Source organism: Oncorhynchus mykiss, chromosome 28, assembly GCF_013265735.2.
Source record: "Oncorhynchus mykiss isolate Arlee chromosome 28, USDA_OmykA_1.1, whole genome shotgun sequence".
Lineage (NCBI taxonomy): Eukaryota > Metazoa > Chordata > Actinopteri > Salmoniformes > Salmonidae > Oncorhynchus > Oncorhynchus mykiss.
The window spans coordinates 31,420,547-31,446,776 of NC_048592.1; the positions used below are offsets into that span (position 1 = coordinate 31,420,547).

Below are 26,230 nucleotides of genomic sequence, written 5' to 3' on the forward strand. Positions count from 1 at the left end.
AAACAGCTCTAGGTGCTTGCCACAGTCGATGTAATTCAGTCATAAATGATTTGTTAAATATTGGATTTCTCTTGAAATTCTCTATCAAAGGATGTCTGGCCAAGTGAAATGACTCATTGTTTGGTGGTTGTCGAACCAGAGCTGTTGAGGTCAGTGGTACAGTGGGTGTGTGGGCGAGTGGCCATCAAGGCAATACAGTCCGAGATTGGCACAAGGATAGGGCACAGACTGGCACACAGAGACAATGCCATCCCTGACAGTTTCATAAACAGGCCTGTCTGCTCTGGCTCTTACAGTGAGACTGCTATATTGGCTACTCAGAGTTGAGTCAGTTTTTTGAATGGGGTTAAGTAGGATTATGCTTCCACTTGCCATTTAACATGTTTTCTTATGTAGGCTACACATAACCAACCATTTAAGTGCTATTTTTCTTTAGTAGCTGGCAGGTGGAAATATTACCAACCATGTGATGTTCCAGCTGCTCTGCTTGCAGGGGTGTTGGCTAGGATCCATTGCAGCAATAAGCATGTAAAAAAAGTTTGAGTGACACAAATAAAACAAAAATCCACACATTTTGTTCTCCCTTTTCACTAGTTTTGGTTTAACACTTGATCATTTGTGTAATTGTATTCACTTAAATGTAATTATGTGACTAAAGGTGACACGGTCAGGAAGTCATCTGATTTAATTCGATACGTATGATAATATAATATATAATAAATGTCAAAAACATCGTTCTGTGACTTGGAAGTACATTACTCTTTTACAAGTAGCCTACGTCCTCTGTCCTCATATGTCAATCGCTTTTTGAAGATCTAGTTTGAGCCTTTTGCCGTTCCGTCGTCATGTAAACACGTGGGCTAAAAAAGCCATATATAGAGGTAGAAGACGCCATTGTTCGAAACTGTTCACCACTGGTAGAAGTATAAAGAAGAAACTAACATGGCGTCGACGAGCCGGTGTGTAAACCATCTTTTCTAAACTGTGTTTGGGATTATTATGTTTTCATGTGGGGTACGATTATTGATCAAAGGGTGGGGGTGGCCATCAACACATAGAGACGTTTGTTTCTAACGCGACTCTCCGTGTTTTTCATTATAGCCGCCGGAATGTCCATACTACTTAACCTTAACTAACGTTAGCCTATCATAAAACTCTCAAATCAGTTTGACACATTGTATCGATCGTATATCATGTTAACTTGATCATATTGCTCATGTAGGACTTCGTCCTCGCACATGCGATTGTCAATGAGCGATGTAATGTTTTTCAAGGGATGGGTGATGTTGTCAGGCCATCACAGCTGGCTAACTCCAATTACTCTAGCTAACGTTATCTAATATATTTTTACAGTAGCAGTGTCAACGCATGACACCTTGACAGTGATCTAATCATGACAAGTTATTAAGCCATTGATAATAGCTATGAGGACACTACAAGTTTATTTGGTGATTTTACCACCGATTTATTCTACCGTCAGCTGTTAACTAACTAGCTCAAAATAAATGGCTTGTTTTCGCTTGCCTAAACGAAGAGAAACCGAATGTTGACGTACCCAAGTATCAGTAGGCGTATCAGTAGGCATAACGCCTTTGTCAAAGGACAGAAAGACAGGGGATTGGCAGAATAGTTTGTGCCAGAATTTCGGATAGATGGCTATATGGGGTATGTATCGGTTTTGGTATTAACGTTATAGAATCGAATTGGTGTCGAGAATAATTTCCAAACCGCTGGATGCCCATTTAATGGGTCCGATGGTCCCACGTAAGACAGTTTCGAAGCGCTTTTGGCCACATCAGCATAATTTCAGTTGGAAATTCATCTGGGTACAAGTTAACACAATCGTTGGTGTCTTCTGTACTAGCTAGGTTTGCAGTACTTCCCAGTCCAGTTCTTGTTGATAGATAGATATATCATGTGAATGTGTGTATATGCATTTGCTTGTGAAAATGTAAAACATTGTAACTTGTAATTTTCATAAGTGCCTTTTGTTTTAACAATCTTAAAGGTAGCTAGCTATTTTCCTAATATTTCCCTGATCCAGGGGAAGACTGACATGTTAAACAATTTGAGCAGAATTTGAACAAAAGCCTTTAAGATTTATGTCAATATCATAATTTGCCAATTCAAATGTCACAGTAAACAATTGGCTTAAATTGAAGTTAACTGGTGTATAGAATAAGTGAACTAATACCACAAACTTGACAGTAAACCAGCTTTATGGTTATAAGTACAGTCACACCCAATTCCGGGGTCAGAGCTTCGAGGTCACCGTCAGCTGACCTATGGGATTTCTTCTCTCCTTGCAGCGGAGATGTCCTTGCCCTTCCCAAGGTGCAGTGCCCCAACCACCCAGATGCCATGCTGGTGGAAGACTACAGAGCAGGGGACATGATCTGCCCCGAGTGTGGCCTTGTAGTGGGTGAGGACAGGCCACGCACAGCTTTGTTACTCTTTGTATTACTATACTTTAACTTTTTACCCCAAACCTAATTCTAACTCAAACTAAGCCTAAAATTGCCTTTTTAGAAGTTAGGACCGGCCAAATGTCCTCCCTTCTCTGAATTGGCCTTGGTTTAACATAGTTGTGAGCACTTCTGGTTCAGTATAGTAAAACAAGCGCACACACACACACACACACACACACACACACACACACACACATTACCTGTCAACAGACTGACATAAAGCATTGTGTAGGGATGAGAAGGCTTTCCATTAGGTAAATAGCGGAACTTAACATAAACCGACACTTCTATAGACACATACTCAAAATACTAACCTCTAGTTCAGAAGGAGGGAGTGATGTGACAGTGTTTGTGCTGGTATTATGGGACTGGAGCAGTGAGATATCATGTCAGACCTGCCACATGGCTAGAGTGCATAATAATATGTAACATGATACCATGAAATTCTAGAAATGACAACATCCTCGCAAAGATGCAATAGAATCAAATCTGTCCACGCCTTCCTTAGACAGCCTTGGAAAGCCACCCTAGTTACAGCAACCGATTAAATTACAGGGCTCTATCTGAACGTAACATAGCAGGTCTCCCATAATGAGTCCCAAAGGAAACACTTAGCTAATCATATGGGGGTATAGTGGGTAAGTGGGTGGATTCAGTGATGTAAAGCTAGATTGTATCCCATAGCGTTGCCATAAGCAGATTAACGTCATATTAGTACTCAATATTAGTGTGATTTATCTATGGGAAGGGTTTATGGGATTAAGGTGAAAAATCTAATCCCTGACCCTGCTAGTTTCCAGGAAGAGGCGATAAAATGAGAGAAAATATTGGACAAAGGAAAGTGTCTTGTTCCTGAGTGAGAATGCCACCTTGTGGCCTGGTCTGGGAAGTGCAGGGTGTAATCAAATCTGTGACCGTAACAATGGAAAGATGAGACACATTTGGTTGATTGTGTCCTGGTTGTATCATTAGACCTAGTTACTATTCTCATTTACATAAACATGTTCAAAATGGTGGCTTGGGTCCCACTGACCCTCAATACGGCTTACTTACTTAATAACGATTTCCCTCGTCTCCTTTTATCACAAAAGGAAGGACTCACTTGGTGAAAGCATTATACTATGATGGTAAAATCAATACAGTGGGTGCTTGATGTTCATCACTTTTACCTCCTTTATCCAGTCATGTCACTGTCAGTGCTCACTGCTCAAGGAGACAACAGAGTAAATGACAAAAGGAAAGGAAGAGATTTTAACATATTGGAACATGGCCCCATGCGGTAATGTATCTGGTTCCTCAGGTGACAGAGTGATTGATGTGGGTTCAGAGTGGAGGACCTTCACCAATGAGAAAGCCACCCAAGACCCGTCCAGAGTGGGCGACGCCCAGAATCCACTCCTCAACGGGGGAGACTTGAGCACCATGATCAGCAAGGTAAGTACACAGGTTACCACTTACAGGGAAAGATGCTCTAAAACTATTTTTCTGTTTGTGGTCAGTGGCTAGATGTTAATGCCTGACAAGAGAAGGACCACATCTAAATGTGGCCTGGGGAGCCAGACAAAGAAATGCCATGACAAGAATCTCTGCACCCCTTTTCTCCATAAAATAGACTTCATTGTCATAAGATTTACTGGTAGTAAATGAATTATGCTAATAAAGGGATCAGGCATTGCAAAAGTGTTTATTTTTTATTTTTATTTAAATAGCTTTTCTGTATGATTTTATTTCTCATGATACCGTCTTGTTGTATCATTCATTCCTTGTTATGTAGCTTGTATTTTCTGCTGCAGGGCTCCCTGTGAAAAACGGTTAAATAAAAAAGTATTTATTGCCTCTACTGGTTCCAACCATTCTGTTGTCACCATAGGGAACAGGCGCGGCAAGTTTTGATGAGTTTGGCAACTCCAAGTACCAGAACCGGCGGACCATGAGCAGTTCAGACCGCGCCATGCTAAACGCCTTCAAAGAGATTACCACCATGGCTGACCGGATCAACCTACCAAGGAACATCATAGTGAGTCCTGTACTCTCTTCCAATTGTTTAGCTTTGTGGAACCTAGTAGCTAGGTAGCTGCTCATTTCTACCTACATGAGTTTTGGAAATATATTAATCCTAAGTTATTTAGCAGGTTACTTTAAATATAGGCTTCTCTTAATAAAGGTGCAATATGCAGAAATCATTCTGCCATTTCCTGGTTGCTAAAATTCTAACAGGTCGCCTAATTTCAGTTTGTGACAAAACAAGCAATGCATAGTGTAGAGAACAAACCCGGAAGTAAAAGCACAAAAACAAAACTTGAGAACTTGAAGCATAGACATAGCGCACAAAGAACAGATCTACTACTGCTTCTGATACTTGCTTTCAATGATAATTAGATCTATAACTCCCATTTAGGTGAATTTGTTAGGTTGGCCAAAAAGGTACATATTGCAGCTTTAACCAAATTATAAATGTCTAAAGCATTTTGAGATATTTTGCACTGACCTAAATGTTGTATTTGACCTGCAGGACCGAACAAATAACTTATTTAAGCAAGTGTACGAACAGAAGAGCCTGAAGGGGCGGGCCAACGACGCCATCGCATCAGCCTGCCTCTACATCGCCTGCAGACAAGAGGGTGTGCCTCGGACATTTAAAGGTGAGTTCTCATAAAGAGGATGTTTAGGGCCTCCCGAGTGGAGCAGTGGTATAAGGCAGCGCTGGAGGCGTCACTACAGATCCGGGTTCGATCCCGGGCTGTGTTGCAGCCGGCCACGACCAGGAGACCCATGAGTCAGCGCACAATTGGCCCAGTGTCGTCCGGATTAGGGGAGGGTTTAGCCCCATGGGATGTCCTTGTCCCATCGTGCTCTAGCGATGACTTGTGGCGGCAGGCACATGCACACTGACTTCGGTCGCCAGCTGTACAGTTTGTTGCGGCTGGCTTCCGGGTTAAGCAGGCAGTATGTCAAGAAGCAGTGCGGCCTGGCAGGGTTGTGTTTCGGGTAACGCGTGGCTCTCGACTTTCGCCTCTTCCGAGTCCGTATGGGAGTTGCAGTGATGGGACAAGACTACAACTACCAATTGGAGAGACAAAGGAGTAAAAAGTTCAAAACAACAAAAAACCTGAAGAGAATGTTTAGAGCTCATATTAGGATTAACACATATTTCATGCAACACCTTGGAATGAGTGTTGCTGGATGCTACAAATTAAAACCAAGACTACATGGTTACAATAAACAAAAAAAGAAACATCCTTTTTTAGAACGCTGTCTTTCAAAGATAATTCGTAAAAAGATCACAGTTCTTCATTGTAAAGGGTTTAAACATGGTTTCCCATGCTTGTTCAATGAACCATAAACAATTAATGAACATGCACCTGTGGAATGGTCGTAAAGACACTTACAGCTTACAGACGGTAGGCAATTAAGGTCACAGTTCTGATAAGTTAAGACACTAAAGAGGCCTTTCTACTGACTCTGAAAAACACCAAAAGAAAGATGCCCAGGGTCCCTGCTCATCTGCGTGAACGTGCCTTAGGCATGCTGCAAGGAGGCATGAGGACTGCAGATGTGGCCAGGGAAATAAATAGCATTGTCCGTACTGTGAGAGGCATCAGACAGAGCTACAGGGAGACAGGATGGACAGCTGATCGTCCTCGCAGTGGCAGTCCACGTGTAACAACACCTGCACAGGATCGGTACATACGAACATCACACCTGCGGGACAGGTACAGGATGGCAACAACTGCCCGAGTTACACCAGAAACACACAATCCCTCCATCAGTGCTCAGACTGTCTGCAATAGGCTGAGAGAGGCTGGACTGAGGGCTTGTAGGCCGGTTGTAAGGCAGGTCCTCACCAGACATCACCGGCAACAACGTCGCCTATGGGCACAAACCCACTGTCGCTGGACCGGACAGGCAAAAAGTGCTCTTCACTGACGAGTCGCGGTTTTGTCTCACCAGGGGTCATGGTCGGATTTGCGTTTATCGTCAAAGGAATGAGCGTTACACCGAGTCCTGTACTCTGGAGCGGGATCGATTTGGTGGAGGGTCCGACATGGTCTGGGGCGGTGTCACAGCAACAACGGACTGAGCTTGTCATTGCAGGCAATCTCAATGCTGTGCGTTACAGGGAAGACATCCTCTTTCCTCATGTGGTTCCCTTCCCGCAGGCTCACCCTGACATGACCCTCCAGCATGACAATGCCACCAGCTCGTTCTATGCGTGATTTCCTGCAAGACAAGAATGTCAGTGTCCTGCCATGGCCAGCGAAGAGCCCAGATCTCAATCCCATTGAGCATGTCTGGGACCTGTTGGATCGGAGGGTGAGGCTTAAGGCCATTCCCCACAGAAATGTCTGGGAACTTGCAGGTGCCTTGGTGGAAGAGTGGGGTAACATCTCACAGCAAGAACTGACAAATCTGGTACAGTCCATGAGGAAGAGATGCACTGCAGTACTTAGTATCTGGTGTGGCCACCAGCTGCATTTTCTTTTGATTTTGACCCCCCCCCCCACCCCCTTTGTTCAGGGACACATTATTCAATTTCTGTTAGTCACATGTCTGTGGAACTTGTTCAGTTTATGTCTGTTGAATCTTATGTTACAAATATTTACACATGTTAAGTTTGCTGAAAATAAATGCAGTTGACAGTGAGAGGACATTTTATTTTTCTGCCGAGTTTATATTCCTGGGTTGTTCGTTAGGCACAAAAGGGAAGAAAATTGACAAACTGAGGTAGCTGCCACCTGGAATGGTCCAATAAGAAAAGCTTATTTTCATCTTACATTTTAAAATGTCCTCCGTTGCATGACTTATTAGAACGATCCTGATGGTGTATCACTAATGACTCCCTTGTCACCTATCCCTCGCAGAGATCTGCGCCGTGTCCCGTATCTCCAAGAAGGAGATTGGCCGCTGCTTCAAGCTGATCCTCAAGGCCCTGGAGACCAGCGTGGACCTCATCACCACCGGAGACTTCATGTCCCGCTTCTGCTCCAACCTGGGCCTGCCCAAGCAGGTGCAGATGGCAGCCACCTACATCGCCCGGAAGGCCGTGGAGCTGGACCTGGTGCCCGGCAGGAGCCCCATTTCTGTGGCTGCCGCCGCCATCTACATGGCCTCCCAGGCCTCTGCCGAGAAGAAGACCCAGAAAGGTGAGGTGGGGGATAGGCTTTTTCAGGTGGTCATCACTTAGTTCGCTATTGGCTGAATCTGAACTACACTACACAACCAGAAGTATGTGGACACCTGCTTGTCTAACATCTCATTCCAAAATCATGGGCATTAATATGCAGTTGGTCTCCTCTTTGCTGTTATAACTCTTCTGGGAAGGCTTTCCATTAGATGTTGAGACATTGCTGTGGGTAGTTGCTAACATTTAGCCACAAGTGAATTCGTGAGGTTGGGCACTGATGTTGGGCGATTAGGCCTGGCTCGTAGTCAGAGTTCCAATTCATCCCAAAGGTGTTCGATGGGGTCGAGGTCAGGGCTCTTCCACACCAATCTTGACAAATTATTTCTGTATGGACCTCGCTTTGTGGATGGGGGCGTTGTCATGCTGCAACAGGAAAGGGCCTTCCCCAAACTGTTGCCACAAAGTTGGAAGCACAGAATCGTCTAGAATGTCATTATATGCTTCACTGGAACTAAGGGGCCTAGCACGAACCATGGAAAACAGCCCCAGACCATTATTTCTCCATCAAGCTTTATAGTTGGTACTATGCATTTGGATAGGTAGTGTTGTCATGGCAACTGCCAAATCCAGATTTGTCCCTCTGACTGCCAGATGGTGATGCATGATTCATCAATCCAGGGAAGACGTTTCCACTGCTCCAGAGTCCAATGGCGGCGAGCTTTACACCCCTCCAGCCGACGCTTGGTATTACGCATGTTGATCTTAGGCTTGTGTGTGGCTGCTTGGCCATGGAAACCCATTTCATGAAGATCATGAGGAACAGTTATTGTGCCGACTTGGCTTCCAGAGGCGGTTTGGATCTCTGTAGTGAGTGTTGCAACTGAGGACAGACGATCTTTACACGCTTCAGCACTCGGTGGTCCAGTTCTGTGAGCTTGTGTGACCTACCACTTTGTGGCTGAGCCATTGTTGCTCCTAGATTTTTCCACTTCACAATAACAGCACTTACAGTTGACCCGGGGCAGAAATTTGACGAACTGACTTATTGGAAAGGTGGCATCCTATGACTGTGCCACGTTGAAAGTCACTGAGCTCTTCAGTAAGGCTTTTCTACTGCCAATGTTTGTCTATGGAGATTGCATAGCGGTGTACTCGATTTTTATACACCAGTCAGCAACGGGTGTGGCTGAAATGGCCAAATCCACTAGTTTGAAGGGGTGTCAACATACTTTTTCACTGCACTTTATATACAAAAGCATTTGCCCCCTTTCAAATTGTAATCACTTATGCATATTTTTGATATGGAATTATCAATTTTCAAACAAAACCTAATATTAGATAAAGGGAACCTGAGTGAACAAATAACAAAATTACATATTTCATTATTCATAAACAAGATCAGTCTCTCTCATCGTTGTGGAGGAATGTTGGCCCACTCTTCCATGCAGAGTTAAAGCGGCTCTGTGACATTTGTGTGTTTCAAGTCCTACCACAACTCTATTGGGATTAGGACTTTGGCTAGGCCATTCTAAAACAAAAAATGTGTTCATTGTCTTGTTGCATGACCCAGCTGCGCGTCAGAGAATTCTCTGATACAGGGCAGTATACATGGTTCCTTCTATTAGGGCAAGTCGTCCAGGTCCTGAAGGCAGCAAAGCATCAGACTACCACCACCATGCTTGACCGTCGGTAGGAGTTTCTTACTGTGGAATGCAGTGGGACCCATGTTATACCTTTGAATCATTTGTCCATAGAACATTCTTCCAGGAGTCTGGATGATCATCCAGGTGCTTTTTTTGGCAAACTATAGTCCACTTTGGATGAGATGGGTCCCATTTTATGTCTGGCAAAAACCAAATACTGCATTCCATAGTAAGAACCGCAGACCAAAGGTCAGCATGGTGATGGTAGTGTGATGGTAGTGTGATGGTAGTGTGATGGTTTGCTGCCTCAGGACCTGGACGACTTGCCTTAATAGAAGGAACCATGAATTCTGCATCAGAGAATCCTACAGGAGAATGTCAGGCCATCTGTCTGTGAGCTGAAGCGCAGCTGGGTCATGCAGTGAGTTAAAGCCGTTCTGGCATGAAAGATGGGGCCAATATTCCTCCACGGTGACGTGAAAGACTGATCAACAACTACAGGAAGTGTTTGGTTGGAGTCATTCCAGCTAAAAGTGGCACAGCCAAGTAGTGTAAGGGGGAAAATACTTTCAAACAAAGGCATTGGATATTGGCTTTAAAGAAATAAATCAAATTCAGGTGCCCTTTTTATAATAGGTTTTGGGTGAAAATCTGTTAATCAGTATCAAAAATAGAGAATCATTAAGGGGGCAAATACTTTTTCATTACACTGTATAGTGTATATATGTAGTATTTGTGTTTGTAAGCTTTACAACCTGCTTCAGTACATTTCAGGCATGAATAACAGTGTGACAAAGGTTCAGGAACTCGTATTTCTGATAGTTCTGAGAACAAGTGCAGCACCAAATGTTCTAAATACTCTTAAAACACCAGTAGTCAATTCTTCAAATCTTTCGACAGAGATTGGAGACATCGCTGGTGTGGCGGACGTCACAATCAGACAGTCGTACAGACTCATCTACCCCCGCGCTGCCGACCTCTTTCCCCCAGACTTCAAATTTGACACCCCTGTGGACAAACTGCCCCAGCTGTGATGACCTGCCGCCCCAACAACACATTCTGCTCTACTGGGTTCTTTTTTTAAAATTGAATTTCTATGATTTTTTTCTTTCCTCTGTTCCCTTGTTAATTAAGCCTTCGGGCCCTTGTCAAGGCACTTCTTTGCAGGAATACAGACAAGTACAGGACACACATTCCATTGCTATAAGAATTAGATTGCAAACTGTACATACAGTATTTCATTTGTGTGTATATATACTGTATATATGTCCAAGTGAGAATGTAATTGGTGCTTGCAATATTAGGCTGGTTTTATACTGTATACACCTACTTTTGTAGGAAATTAGCAGGTTACATTTTGTTAGCTTATTGGCAATGTATTAAAGTAAATTTAAATGCTTTTCTGAAAAGCACGTTGAACACCTCATGCATTGAATAACATTAAACTTTGTATGGAATGTGTTTGAGTGACTAATACTACTTTTATTATCATTTGAAGTGTAAATTTTTTTGTATTACTACACTACTACATTGATCAGTAAGTCTTTGCCCTTTACGGACAGTCAGACAAGTAGCTAGTCTCATCCCTCCTGCCGGGTGTACAGTTGTGGGCCTAGTGTAGCAATCGAAGCTTAAGTTAAACAATTGCTTTTGTTTTGAAAATATGCCATTTAAGGGTGAAGTCAATACAAGAAGTAAACTCAGCAAAACAATTTCACTGTCAACTGTTTATTTTCAACAACTGAACAAGTTCCACAGACATGTGACTAACAGAAATGGAATAATGTGTCCTTGAACAAAGAGAGGGGGGAGTAAAAATCAAAAGTAACAATGCAGCTGGTGGCCACACCAGCTACTAAGTACTGCAGTACATCTCCTCCTGGACTGCACCAGATTTGCCAGTTCTTGCTGTGAGATGTTACCCCACTCTTCCACCAAGGCACCTGCAAGTTCCCAGACATTTCTGGGGGAATGGCCCTGGCCCTAGCCCCCACACTCCGATTGAGATCTGGGCTCTTCGCTGGCCCTGGCAGAACACTGACATTCCTGACTTGCAGGAAATCACGCACAGAACGAGCAGTATGGCTGGTGGCATTGTCATGCTGGAGGGTCATGTCAGGATGAGCCTGCAGGAAGGGTACCACATGAGGGAGGAGGATGTCTTCCCTGTAACGCACAGCGTTGAGATTGGCTGCAATAACAACTAGCTCAGTCCGATGTTGACGCACCGCCCCAGACCATGATGGGTTCTCCACCTCCAAATCGATCCCGCTCCAGACTACAGGCCTCGGTGTAACGCTCATTCCTTAGACGATAAACGCGAATCCGACCAAAACCGCGACTCGTCAGTGAAGAGCACTTTTTGACAGTCCTGGCCAGCGACGGTGGGTTTGTGCCCGTAGGCGACGTTGTTGCCGGTGATGTCTGTTGAGGACCTGCCTTTACAACCGGCCTACAAACCCTCAGTCCAGCCTATCTCAGCCTATTGCGGACAGTCTGAGCACTGATGGAGGGATTGTGCGTTCCTGGTGTAACTCGGGCAGTTGTTGCCATCCTGTACCTGTCCCGCAGGTATGATGTTCATATGTACCAATCCTGTGCAGGTGTTGTTACACGTGGTCTGCCACTGCTAGGACGATCAGCTGTCTGTCCTGTCTCCCTGTAGCGCTGTCTTAGGCGTCTCACAGTACGGATATTGCAATTTATTGCCCTGGCCACATCTGCAGTCCTCATGCCTCCGGCACGTTCACGCAGATGAGAAGGGACCCTGGGCATCTTGTGTTTTTCCAGAGTCCGTAGAAAATGAAATTTAAAGAGGCTTAATTGTCTACCGTCTGTAAGCGTCTTAACGACCATTCCACAGGTACATTGAACAAGCATGGGAAAACAGTGTTTAAACCCTTTACAATTAAGATCTGAAGTTATTTGGACTTTTACAAATTATCTTAAAGACAGGGTCCTGAAAAAGGGATGTTTTTTTTGTTGCTTAGTTTATTTGCAAAGTTATGCTGTAGCTAAACAAGGGGAACTTGTGCTCAATGCTTCACCTTCATTAAAGGTAAATTAGTCTCTCTACTATACTTCGAGGTTTTGATCCTTCTACATGAGAAAATGTTTTAGTTATCCACTTACCTCAAAGCCAGGTCACTCCTTGCTGACTTCAGTAAGATGCACTCTGGGTCATGGATGAACAGTGGACTGCTGTAGTATGTTCATGGACAGTTCTATTGGGCATGTTGCTCTTCACACCATGGAAGAGATTCTCAAAGCATAGAGACCAAGACATAACATGGGCTTGAAAGTGATGTGCTCACGTCAATAGAATACAATATGCAAAGGTAGCACAACTATTAAAAACATTTAATTTGTGCATTCATGATAGGCGACAAACCCCAACAAGCAAAATGCTTCTTTACACCAGGGCCAACAGTCTTGTAACTTCAATGTGGTGTACCATTCAAAAAAGCTTGAGCGTGTTGCAAAAACAGACGAGCGGCCATTCAAACACTGGGACAAATAACTTTGTACAATCTATTTTCATAATTACACTAAACATAGATCATAAAAAAATACCTATTGATAGTGCTATCAGCTTAATTGTGTGTATATACACATATATGCCCTCCCCTGTAGTGATTCATTTACATAGTCTGCACAAACTGGCACTAAGTTTAAGCTCCTGGATAAAGATCTAGGGCCAACTTCCCCAATCCTCCTAACCTGGAGGCAACTTCACCCTACACATTAGTTTGATCATACATCCATGACTGTTTGCATAGTCCCACTGTCAGGACTGAATGGATGAGTTTTGGTAATCAGCTGTATCAGTCACTTCAGATCCACCATTTGACCAACTCTAATCATTGCAGGCTCTGGTATCTTCAGTTAAAAGAATTGAGGTATCGAGGTTGGAATCAATTCCATTTCAAATCAGTTAATTCAGGTAGCAAATGGAAGTTCAACAGATTTTATACATCGAATTGAATTATAATGGAACTGACCCACTGTTAGAAATGCTAGAATAATTGATTCGATCCACAAGAGCACAACATTGCTAGCTGAATGCATTGTTATCCCCAATAACTAAATCTGGGGCTGTATAGCGCTGAGTACAAGTGCTGATCCAGGATCAGGTTCCCCTGTTCATGTAATCCTTTTCATTGTGATCTAAAAGGCATAACTGATCCTAAATCAGCACTTCTCCTCTGAGACACTTGATTCATATGCTTAATGGTGCTAGGAACCCGCCAGAGGGAGCCATGTCGGACAAGTCTCCATATTGTGTGCACCTTACAAATGACAACGTTTACAGCGGCAGTCGCCTTTGTCTCTAGAACTTTGCTCTACTGCTTAATTATTTTCCCTCCAACATCCTTATAGCATTACATAGTGAAACACGGCCCTGTATGCTAGTAAATGAGGGATAGTTGCAGTACCTTGAGGGCTAACACTGGGTGCACTGCTTTGTCTAATGATCATCTGTTTTAAAATAAAACATTTCTGGATTCTATTCTTTGAGAGCGAGCCAGCTCTTAGCTTTGCTAGCAGAAACAGGAAGGCGTTCTTTAAAAAACGATGGGAGGGTTCTCCCTGCATTGTTGCAAAGGGCCCGTAACTAGGCCCGTAACTAAGCATTTCCCTGTTAGTCCACACCGGTTGTTTACGAAGCATGTGACAAATAAGTGTGGGTGGGGGAGATGACAAGGATCAGTTAAAAGGGAGCCCTTACTTTGGCTTTCAAGTCAAAAGGCAGTAGTAGTCTAGATGTGTCGTCTGTAACCTCACGTGAGAGTTCAGTGATAAATGCTTAAAACACTTATAATACAATATGGCAGACCTTACAGAGAGAAGTCATTTAGTTATGGCTTGAGAAATGACTCATTAATACGGATGAATAATATTCTGTACATGATAAAAAATAAAAGACTGACTATGAATAACATGATGTTGCCGGTGTTTCCTTTGACATAGTTCATATGAAAACCTCAGTGGTCAGACAATAGACAACATGCGCTGGAGGCCTCCTCCTCCCTCTTCTCTCAAAATATAATCTCTTGTTAAAAAAAAAAGTTCTTCATTTTGTTAAAAATAAACAAGGGTGCTGGGTTGTGGAGTCGGGGGGGTCTTTCAATGACACAGAGTGCGCCCGAAGGCTGGAAGAGCGATGTTTCCCCTCCCTCAACATGTTTGGAAAAAAGCCTTTTTTTCAAATGTGAGCTACAGTCAGTCAGCGCTGTGTTGTTTGGTTCACTGTGTGTGTTTGTTCAACGTGTTAGGAGGAGGGAGAAGGGGGGCTAACACCAGTCTGCAATGTAGTCAAAGTCTGAGAACATGTCCTGCTCATTCTTGCTGAGCGCCCTGGGTTCTCTGGGAGGGGTCAGGATGGGTGCTTCTGAGGTAAATTCGTTGTCGAAGTTGCTGACGTCGTTGGAGTTCTGGATGGTCGGCACAAACGGAGGCTTCACCTTCTTGGACAGTATTCCGTTCCAATCCATATTCTGGGGGGAGAAAGGAAGGAGAAAATTTATGAAAGAGTGAACTTGGGTCAACTATCAAGAAAGACATGTATTGAATCGTCTACCTTGTGAGGAAAAAAAGCTAATGACAACCAAGATAAGTAGACAGTCCACATTACCTGTAATCAAGGCTGTTTTGGTTTACAATATCAAAACAGATAAAATATATACAATTTAAATAAAAACCACTTTCAACTTACTCTGAAGAACAGATGTTTCTTTACTTCTTCTGCATCTCGTTCTCCTGCCCCAAGACGTCTTTCTGGACTCCTCCTCAAAAGCTACAAACAAAAAGACCATAACAAAGCAGAGTAAACATTAAAGCTGTGTTTCAATAACGCCATTGTCTTTTGTTTCTTCTCAGTTCACACTTTTGACAGCTGATAGCAGTCATTTGAGGTGTTGTGTAAAGGTCAATCTGAGGTGACTGCACCATTTGAAGTTAGTAGTAGAACTTCACCAGAACCCACCCTTCTCATGATGGAGATGGCCTCTGTTGAGAGGAACCTTGGGTAGCGGACTTCATCGTTGACAATGCTGTCAAACACCTCCTCCTCATCGTCCCCAGGGAATGGAGACTGGGACGGGGGGAAAACACAGATTTTTGCACATACAGTAAATGATTGAAAATGCTATTTTCTTTTATATGGACAAGTACTGACCAGGTCAGCTACAATGGGGCAAAAAAGTATTTATTCAGCCACCAATTGTGCAAGTTCTCCCACTTAAAAAGATGAGAGGCCTGTAATTTTCATCATAGGTACACTTCAACTATGACAGACAAAAAAATTAGAAAAAAAATCCAGAAAATCACATTGTATGAATTTATTTGCAAATTATGGTGGAAAATAAGTATTTGGTCACCTGCAAACAAGCAAGATTTCTGGCTCTCACAGACCTGTAACTTCTTTAAGAGGCTCCTCTGTCCTCCACTCGTTACCTGTATTAATGGCACCTGTTTGAACTTGTTATCAGTATTAAAGACACCTGTCCACAACCTCAAACAGTCACACTCCAAACTCCACTATGGCCAAGACCAAAGAGCTGTCAAAGGACACCAGAAACAAAATTGTAGACCTGCACCAGGCTGGGAAGACTGAATCTGCAATAGGTAAGCAGATTGGTTTGAAGAAATCAACTGTGGGAGCAATTATTAGGAAATGGAAGACATACAAGACCACTGATAATCTCCCTCGATCTGGGGCTCCACGCAAGATCTCACCCAGTGGGGTCAAAATGATCACAAGAACGGTGAGCAAAAATCCCAGAACCACACGGGGGGACCTAGTGAATGACCTGCAGAGAGCTGGGACCAAAGTAACAAAGCCTACCATCAGTAACACACTACGCCGCCAGGGACTCAAATCCTGCAGTGCCAGACGTGTCCCCCTGCTTAAGCCAGGAAGGGCCCTCCAGGCCCATCTGAAGTTTGCTAGAGAGCATTTGGATGATCCAGGAGAAGATTGGGAGAATGTAATTTGGTCAAATGAAACCAAAATATAATTTTTTGGTAAAAACTCAACTCGTCGTGTTTGGAGGACAAAGAATGCTGAGTTGCATCCAAAGAACACCACACCTACTGTGAAGCATGGGGGTGGAAACATCATGCTCTGGGGCTGTTTTTCTTTTTTTTCTGGGGCTGTTTTTCTGCAAACGGACCAGGACGAATATTGAATGGGGCCATGTATCGTGAGATTTTGAGTGAAAACCTCCTTCCATCAGCAAGGGCATTGAAGATGAAACGTGGCTGGGTCTTTCAGCATGACAATGATCCCAAACACACCGCCCGGGCAACGAAGGAGTGGCTTCGTAAGAAGCATTTCAAGGTCCTGGAGTGGCCTAGCCAGTCTCATGATCTAAACCCCATAGAAAATCTTTGGAGGGAGTTGGAAGTCCATGTTGCCCAGCAACAGCCCCAAAACATCACTGCTCTAGAGGAGATCTGCATGGAGGAATGGGCCAAAATACCAGCAACAGTGTGTGAAAAACTTGTGAAGACTTACAGAAAACGTTTGACCTCTGTCATTGCCAACAAAGAGTATTGAGATAAACTTTTGTTATTGACCAAATACTTATTTTCCAACATAATTTGCTAATAAATAAAATTCTACACTGTGTTTTTCTGGATTTTTTTTCTCTCATTTTGTCTTTCATAGTTGAAGTGTACCTATGATGAAAATTACAGGCTTCTCATCATTTTAAAGTGGGAGAACATGCACAATTGGTGGCTGACTAAATACTTTTTTGCCCCACTGTATGTACAGTTGAGTCAGAAGTCAGAAGTTTACATACACTTAGGTTGGAGTCATTAAAACTTGTTTTTCCACTCCAATCACTCCACAAATTCCTTGTTAACAAACTATAGTTTGGGAAAGTCGGTTAGGACATCTACTTTATGCATGACACAAGTAATTTTTCTAACAATTGTTTACAGACAGGTTATTTCACTGTATCACAATTCCAGTGGGTCAGAGGTTTACATACACCAAGTTTACTGTGCCTTTAAACAGCTTGGAAAATTCCAGAAAATTATGTTAATGCTTTAGAAGCTTCTGATCGGCTAATTGACATCATTTGAGTCCATGTATTTCAAGGCCTACCTTCAAACTCAGTGCCTCCTTGCTTGACATCATGGGAAAAAAATCAAAAGAAATCAGCCAAGATAAAAACAATTGTAGACCTCCGCAAGTCTGGTTCATCCTTGGGAGCAATTTCCAAATGCCTGAAGGTACCACATTCATCTGTATAAACAATAGTATGCAAGTATAAACACCACAGGACCACGCAGCCATCATACCGCTCAGGAAGGAGACGCATTCTGTCTCCAAGAGATTAACGTACTTTGGTGCAAAAAGTGAAAATCAATCCCAGAACAACAGCAAAGGACCTTGTGAAGATGGAGGAAACAGGTACAAAAGTATCTATATCCACAGTAAAACGAGTCCTATATCAACTTAACCTGAAAGGCCGCTTAGCAAGGAAGAAGCCACTGCTCCAAAACCACCATTAAAAAGCCAGACTTCAGTTTGCAACTGCACATGGTGACAAAGATCGTACTTTTTGGAGAAATGTCCTCTGGTCTGATGAAACAAAAATAGAACTGTTTGGCCATAATGACCATCGTTATGTTTGGAGGAAAAAGGGGACGCTTGCAAGCCGAAGAACACCATCCCAACCGTGAAACACCGGTGTGGCAGCAACATGTTGTGGGGGTGCTTTGCTTCAGGAGGGACTGGTGCACTTCACTAAATAGATGGCGTCATGAGGAAGGAAAAGTATGTGGATATATTGAAGCAACATCTCAAGACATCAGTCAGGAAGTTAAAGCTTGGTCGCAAATGGGTCTTCTAAATGGACAATGACCCCAAGCATACTTTCAAAGTGGTGGCAAAATGGCTTAAGGACAACAAAGTCAAGATATTGGAGTGGCCATCACACAGACCTGACCTCAATCCTATAGAACATTTGTGGGCAGAACTGAAATAGTCTGTGCGAGCAAGGAGGCCTACAAACCTGACTCAGTTACACCAGCTGTGTCAGGAGGAATGGGCCAAAATTCACCCAACTTATTGTGGGAAGCTTGTGGAAGGCTACCTGAAACGTTTGACCCAAGCTAAATAATTTAAAGGCAACGCTACCAAATACTAATTGAGGTATGTAAACTTCTCACCCACTGGGAATGTGATGAAAGAAATAAAAGCTGAAATAAATCATTCTCTGTACTATTATTCTGACATTTCACATTCTTAAAATAAAGTGGCGATCCTAACTGACCTAAGACAGGGAATTTTTACTAGGTTTCAATGTCAGGAATTGTGAAAAAGTGAGTTAAATGTATTTGGCTAAGGTGTATGTAAACTTCCGACTTCAACTGTATTTAATGTTAGAATAGTCATGACAATTGTGGTTTTGTGATATTTTTTTTTGCCATTATCATCTTGTCAATTCAATTCTAAAAATGTAAAAACAATATAATACACATTACCAGTCAAAAGTTTGGACACCTACTCATTTCAAGGGCTTCTTCATTTTCTACATTGTGGAATAATAAACTATGAAATAACACATGGAATCATGTAGTAACCAAAAACACTATTTTATATTCTTCAAAGTAGCCACCCTTTGCCTTGATGACAGCTTTGCACACTCTTGGCATTCTCTCAATTAGCTTAATGAGGAATGCTTTTCCAACAGTCTTGAAGGAGTTCCCACATATGCTGAGCACTTGTTGGCTGCTTTTCCTTCACTCTGCGGTCCAACTCATCCCAAAACTCAATTGGGTTGAGGTCAGGGTGATTGTGGAGGCCAGGTCATCTGATGCAGCACTCCATTACTCTCCTTCTTGGTCAAATAGCCCTTACACAGCCTGGAGGTGTGTTGGGTCATTGTCCTGTTGAAAAACAAATGATAGTCCCCCTAAGCATAAACCAGATGGGATGGGGTATCGCTGCAGAATGCTGTGGTAGCCATGCTGGTTAAGAGTACCTTGAATTCTAAATAAATCACTGACGTGTCACCAGCAAAGCACCAACACGCCTCCTCCTCCATGCTTCACGGTGGGAACCACACATGCAGAGTTCATCCATTCACCTACTCTGGTTCTCACAAAGACACGACAGTCGGAACCAAAAATCTCAAATTTGGACTCATCAGACCAAAGGACATATTTCCACCAGTCTAATGTCCATTGCTCATGATTCTTGGCCCAAGCAAGTCTCTTCTTATTATTAGTGTCCTTTAGTCGTGATTTCTTTGCAGCAATTCAACCATGAAGGCCTGATGGGGCTCCCGATTGGTGCAGCGGTCTAAGGCACTGCATCTCAGTGCAAGAGGCGTCACTACAGACCCTAGTTCGACCCAGGGCTGTTTCACAACCGACCGTGATCAGGAGTCCCATAGGGCAGCGCATAAATTGGCCCTGCGTCCGGGTTAGGCAGTCATTGTAAATAAGAATTTGTTCTTAACTGACTTGCCTAGTTAAATATAGGTTAAATAAAAAATTAAAAACAAAATTAACACAGTCTCCTCTGAACACTTGATGTTGAGATGTATCTGTTCCTTGAACTCTGTGAAGCATTTATTTGGGCTGCAATCTGATGTGCAGTAACTCTAATGAACGTATCCTCTGCAGCAGAGGTAACTGAGTCTTCCTTTCCTGTGGCAGTCCTTATGAGAGCCAGTTTCATCATAGCGCTTGATAGTTTTTGCGATTGACTGACCTTCATGTCTTAAAGTAATGATGGACTGACTATCTTTTCGCTTTGTTTATTTGAGCTGTTCTTGCCATAACATGGACTTGGTATTTTACCAAATAGGGCTATAATCGGTATACCACCCCTACCATGTCACAACACAACTGACTGGCTCAAACGCATTAAGAAGGAAAGAAATTCCACAAATGAACTTTGACAAAGCACACCTGTTAATTGAAATGCATTCCAGGTGCTTGCCTCATGAAATTGGTTGAGAAAATACCAAGAGTGTGCAAAGCTGTCATCAAGGCAAAGGGTGGCTACTTTGAAGAATCTCAAATATTCCATGTGTTATTTTATAGTTTTGATGTCTTCACTATTATTCTACAATGTAGAAAATAGTAAAAATAAAGAAAAACTCTGGATTGAGTAGGTGTTCTAAAACTTTTGACTGGTACTGTATATATATTTTGGAGTTGACCAAATATTGGCCAGCTTTAAGAGCCGTAGTATTGAGTAGGTATGCATCCATATGACATGTGAGAACCACTAACCTCTCCAACCAGCATCTCAAAGACGAGGACCCCCAGACCCCACCAGTCCACAGCACGCGTGTATGATGTCTCCGTCAGAACCTCTGGGGCCAGGAACTCAGGAGTACCACAAAACGTGCTGGTGCGGTCCCTGAACCCCATTCCTGCCAGAATACACATAACCATGATACATGTATGGAGACTTTACCGTCCACCCAGACATGGAAATCTGACACCCACATACGTTTCAGATCAGCATATTGTGCATTCAGAAGGTATTTAGACCCCTTGACTTTTTCCACATTTTGTTATGTTACTGCCCTTTTCTGAAATTGATTCAATAGTTTTCCCCCCTCAACCTACACATAGTACCCCATAATGACAAAGCAACAAAGTAAAAAAAAATTGGTAACAAAAAACCCGGAAATATCACATTTCTTTAAGTATTCAGACCCTTTAAATAGGTACTTTGTTGAAGCATCTTTGGCAGCGATTGCAGCCTCGAGTCTTCTTGGGTATGATGATTCATGTTGGCACACCTGTACTTGGGGAGTTTCTCCAATTCTTCTCTGCAGATCCTCTCAAACTCTGTCAGGTTGGATGGGGAGCATTGCTGCACAGCTATTTTCAGGTCTCTCCAGAGATGTTAGATCAGGTGTAAGTCCATGCTCAGGCTGGGCCACTCAAGGACATTCAAAAACGTGTCCCAAAGCCACTACTGCGTTGTCTTGGCTGTGTGCTTAGGGTCGTTGTCCTGTTGGAAGGTGAGCCTTAGTCAGAGGTCCTGAGTGCTCTGGAGCAGGTTTTCATCAAGTATCTCTCTGTACTTTGCTCCGATCATCTTTCCTGACTAGTCTCCCTGCCACTGAAAAACATACCCACAGCATGATGCTGCCACCACCATGATTCACCGTAGGGATGGTGCCAGGTTTCCTCAAGACGCAACACTTGGCATTCAGGCCAAAGAGTTTAACCTTGGTTTCATCAGAGGTCAGAGTCCTTTAGGTGCCTTTTGGCAAAATCCAAGAGGGCTGTCATGTGCCGTTTACTGAGGAGTGGCCACTCTGCCATAAAGAGTGTGGTGGTTGGTGGTTCCAAACCTCTTCGATTTAAGAATGATGGAGGCCACTGTGTTCTTGCTGCAGAAATGTTTTGGTACCCTTCCCCAGATCGGTGCGACACAATTCTGTCTCAGAGCTCTAAGGACAATTCCTTTGACCTCATGGCTTGGTTTATGCTCTGACATGCTGTGGGACCTTATATAGACTGGTGTGTGCCTTCCCAAATCATGTCCAATCAATTGAATTTACCCTCAGACTCCAAATCAAATTGTAGAAAGAGCTCAGGAGGACCAATGGAAACAGAATGCACCTGAACTCAATTTCGAGTCTCATAGCAAAGGGTCTGTATACTTATGTAAATAAAATGTACATTTTTAATACATTTGTTAAATCTTCTAAAAACCTGCTTTTGCTTTGTCATTATGGGGTATTGTGCTTATATTGATGAGGACCTTTGTTTATTTAATCCATTTAAAAATATGCCTGTAACGTAACAAAATGTGGATCAAGTCAAGGGGTCTGTAGACCTTATATAGAGTCAGGGTAAGGTTATTCTAGAAAAGGCCCATGGAGTTGGTGGAATACTCCTTTAATTCATTGCCATTTACTCAGCTGGGCCAGGGGCGCTTTAATTAGGTCAGGTGGAAATGTCCGACAGATCTCAACTCCATAAAAGGAGGAAATTGCCATCGCCTGATCGCGCTGCTTTCTCTTCCTTAACTCCATCTGATCCAGAAGTTCTGTGCATCCATGAATCCACGTAAGTCGGCCGACTCTTACCTTTCATCTGAATTATCTGTGGCGATCGGGAGAGTGGGCCATTCAGTTATTGTTAATAGTTATTACCGCGGAGCGCGGCTTGGAGCAGCTTCAAACATATTGTGTAATGTGAATTGTCAATGATCACGGCCTTACGGATCCTCATAGGCCAATTATGCAATCGATATGGTTCATATGTATTGAAATTAATTATATGTACACATGAAGACAATTGAAAGAGTGAAATGAGAAACGTCATTGTTTGCTAACTGATTGACTTTGATGGGGATTATAGATTGTATAACCATTCACTGTTTGTATTCTTTCATGATTTATGATAAATAGTTACGAGCCTAAATGACTCGCGGATGATTACTATTGACTTAATGAACTGAACTGTTGAACTCCCTAACTTATGTTAATAATGAATGATCTGATTTGATCTTTGATTATGAATTTGATTGGATACATGTTATTTGTTTCCTTTGTGATGCACCACAGACTACTCAGTAAATATACCACTTTATGGTTAAAGGAATTCCTGTCTCAGTCTCATCCATTCCTCTGTCACCTGACACGTGACCACCTGTTCACCTTCACTGTCAGTCATCCTACCTGTCCAGCTACCCACACAGATTCCACTAATCTTTCAGTTATTATACATTTATTTTACATTCAATGGTGTTGGAACAGTGAGAGATGGCATTAAGTTGAGGTTGTGTGTTTTTTGTCCTATTTACCCTCTTTGCAAAGGCCAAAGTCAGCTATTTTTACATAGCCCTCAGTGTCCAAGAGCAGATTGTCAAGCTTCAGATCTCTGAAAGTAAAACAAAAATAAATAAATCATGAGAATCCGTATCAATATATATAAGAGTATATATTCACCCAGTGAATGGAATTATTCTTACCTGTACACAATCTTATGTTCGTGTAAAAACTGTAATCCCAATACGACACAAGCTGCATAAAATCTACAAGAGAGAAAAAAAAGAGTGGATCGCAGCAAGAAATCAGAGAAAATTCAGAGACTTTTTTTCACTTTATGATTTAGCGTATCACTTAAAACAAGACAGTGGATATAGGAGGACTTAAGATACTATTTCAAAGCAAATTGCACCAGAAAATAATCTTGGCACAGAAACAAATGCTTTGGCGCTCACAAAGGAAGTGCACCTTCATATTACTACTAGACAAAAATACGTTAAATATTAAATTCACAGTAGGGGAAATCGCCCCACTATCTGCCCCATGGACATTAAGGTTTTTGTTTTGTTGACAAAGCAGAGCTGGGGAGCATCGCAGTAGAAAATAAAAATGTCAGTACATATGCTGCTGTTCTATCACGTGTGCAATGATGTCAGAGGGGGAAAAAACAACTGTGGTTTGCAGTAACTTCTGTTGTTGTAATATCACAAACAGACGTGGCAGTTTCATTCTTTTATTTTTTTAAGGGGAAATCTGCAGTTGCTCCATCCATTTGTGGACTTATAATTTAATTATATGTACTGATTGATTCTTCCAGAATATAACATATAAATGCCTCATGAACTTAGTTAAACTGTAATATCCCATCAGAACCCAAAATATAAGATTGTTTTACTCCAATGTTTGTAAACAAAGTAAATGTAAAACAAACATTATAAAACCTCAACATGGTTAAAACTATCATTTTTGATATAATGATGGTCAGTCCTTGTATAGGTAGGTCTATGAATTTGAGAGTGATTACATTTATCAAGCCCCATCCCATACCTTTTTAGCAAAACAGGGGCGGGAGGGGCTTTGTTATTGATTTCAGATTTAAAGCATACAAATATAAAAAATGTCACTCACATGGCCCTGGGCTCGGAGAAGACGTCAGCGTGGATGTGCATCATCAGGTCTCCCCCGGCAGCGTACTCCATGACGAAGCACACGTGCTCCTGCGTTTGGAAGCAGGCAAAGAGGTTGACCAGGAACGGGTGGCGCACGCTGTTCACCGCCTCAAATATACGCTTCTCACACATCAGACTGGGGGGGGGGGGGGGGGGGAGAGAGAGACAAAGATGTAGGCCACTGATGCCTGGGCAAGAAAATCTATTTAATGCTACTTAAAATCCATGTGTAAATCAATTCCTGAAATGAAAGGAAATCAGACCAAACTTGTCTGAGCTGAGCTAATATCTTTCCCAGCAACAACTGTTAAAGGATTAATATGTAGAAATCGTTCTGCCAGTGTCTGGTTGCAAAACATTTTTTTTAAATATTCACTTAATTTCAGTTTATTTGACAAAACAACCAATGTATAGCGTAGAGCATTACCAACCCGGTTCCTGGAGAGCTACCCTCCTGTAGGTTTTCTGATTTATAATAGTTAGCTGGTTGATAAACCACATCAGGTTAGTTTTAACTAGGTTGGATTGAAAACCTACAGGAGGGTAGCTCTCTGGATACAGGGCCGGAGAGACCTGTTTTAGAGAATCCTTGTACCATCTAAACCCCGTGAAATGTCTTCAATAACCAAAAATATCTGGTGTACAAAACCGAAAGTAAAAAGACGCAAAAAATATGACACCAAAAGGACATAAAACGGACCTACCACTTACCAGGCTTGCTTTCCATGAGAATGACAGGTCTATAGCTCACCTTTCTTTGTGAATTTGGTCAGTTTGCGTACAAAGCTACATATTGCGCCCATATCAATGGACTTTCTTTTTGCTCGTAGTCAACTCTGAATTGAATTACGTGGCTAAACAAAGGTAAACTGTTCAGCTCATCAAACAAACAATTCAAAAGACATCAGTATCTTGGTTGAAGTGCACAGGTTGAGCCCCTTACCTGTCCACCTCGTCACGAGCCACAATGTCTCCTTTCTTCAGGGCTTTGATGGCGAACATCTCTCCTGTGCTTTTATACTCGGCTAACAATACCTGTGAGAGGAGGGAAGAGAGGAGGAGGCATTTTAGGAAGGCTGGGTTGAGATTTTCAGTAAGAGCACCTCTCTCTAGAGCAGGGTTTCCTAAACTCAGTCCTAGGCCTGTGCACATGCACACATCCGAGTGCACGTTTTGTTTTTTGACCTAGCACTACACAGCTGATAAAACTAAATCAAAGATTGATGATGAGTTGGTTATTTTAAAATCAGCTGTGTAGTGCTAGGGGAAAACTAAATATGCACAGGCATGTTAGGGAGGGTCCTAGGACCTCTAGAACAGGGACAAGTAACTTCAGTTCTCCGGGTTTTGATTGACTCCAATAATCAACTAAATCATGATCTTCAGTTTAGAACGCAATTAGTTTAAAATCAGCTGTGTTTGCTAGGGATGGGGAAAAAAGTGAGAGACCACCCTGGCCCCCGAGGAGTGGAGCGGAAGGGCTGAGAAAAAGGGAAGAGCAGGGCTCTCCAACCCTGTTCCTGGAGCGCTATCCTCCTGTAGGTTCACTCCAACCCTGTACCAGGAGCGCTACCCTCCTGTAGGTTCACTCCAACCCTGTTCCTGGAGAGCTACCCTCCTGTAGGTTTTCAATCCAACCCTGTACCTGGAGCGCTACCCTCCTGTAGGTTCACTCCAACCCTGTTTCTGGATAGCTTCCCTCCTGTAGGTTCCCTCCTGTAGGTTCACTCCAAACCTGTTCCTGGATAGCTTCCCTCCTGTAGGTTCACTCCAACCCTGTTCCTGGATAGCTACCCTCCTGTAGGTTCATTCCAACCCTGTTCTTGGATAGCTTCCCTCCTGTAGGTTCATTCCAACCCTGTTCCTGGCAAGCTACCCTCCTGTAGGTTCACTCCAACCATAATCTTGCACACTTGATGCTAATAAGCTGGTTGATAAGATGAGTCAGAATTTACAACTGGGGTTGGTGTGAAAACCTACAGAAGGGTAGCTCTCCTGGAACAGGGTTGGAGTGCCCTGGGATCGAGAAATGGGTTGGGTGTGTGCCACGTACCTTTCC

At 42.9% G+C, this 26,230-nt stretch overlaps 2 protein-coding genes across 4 annotated transcripts in view; one reads left to right on the plus strand and one right to left on the minus strand.

The window, feature by feature from the left end:
- The first annotated feature begins 824 nt into the window (after positions 1 to 824).
- LOC110508956 (transcription initiation factor IIB) lies at positions 825 to 10,697 on the plus strand. The gene is made up of 7 exons (XM_021589884.2): positions 825 to 959; positions 2,310 to 2,422; positions 3,769 to 3,902; positions 4,339 to 4,485; positions 4,981 to 5,110; positions 7,331 to 7,612; positions 10,137 to 10,697. Exons 1-7 carry the CDS (start codon positions 943 to 945, stop codon positions 10,268 to 10,270), a joined length of 957 nt encoding a protein of 318 aa, XP_021445559.1. The 5' UTR covers positions 825 to 942; the 3' UTR covers positions 10,271 to 10,697.
- A 1,878-nt stretch (positions 10,698 to 12,575) lies between these two features.
- LOC110508219 (serine/threonine-protein kinase N2) overlaps positions 12,576 to 26,230 on the minus strand; it is a 33,326-nt gene continuing 19,671 nt past the window's right edge. For 2 of the 3 annotated variants that reach the window (XM_036966166.1, XM_036966165.1), the window contains exons 14-22: positions 26,225 to 26,230; positions 25,115 to 25,206; positions 24,131 to 24,307; positions 23,206 to 23,268; positions 23,038 to 23,114; positions 20,499 to 20,641; positions 15,223 to 15,330; positions 14,953 to 15,033; positions 12,576 to 14,734 (exon numbers count right to left, since the gene is read on the minus strand). The exon at positions 26,225 to 26,230 is cut by the window's right edge and continues 70 nt beyond it. In XM_036966166.1, coding sequence (XP_036822061.1) covers positions 14,531 to 14,734; positions 14,953 to 15,033; positions 15,223 to 15,330; positions 20,499 to 20,641; positions 23,038 to 23,114; positions 23,206 to 23,268; positions 24,131 to 24,307; positions 25,115 to 25,206; positions 26,225 to 26,230 — 951 coding nt within the window. In that variant the 3' untranslated portion in view covers positions 12,576 to 14,530. Of the gene's footprint in view, positions 14,735 to 14,952; positions 15,034 to 15,222; positions 15,331 to 20,498; positions 20,642 to 21,861; positions 22,335 to 23,037; positions 23,115 to 23,205; positions 23,269 to 24,130; positions 24,308 to 25,114; positions 25,207 to 26,224 lie in introns of those variants that run through there. The other variant, XM_036966167.1, reaches the window with a different exon arrangement.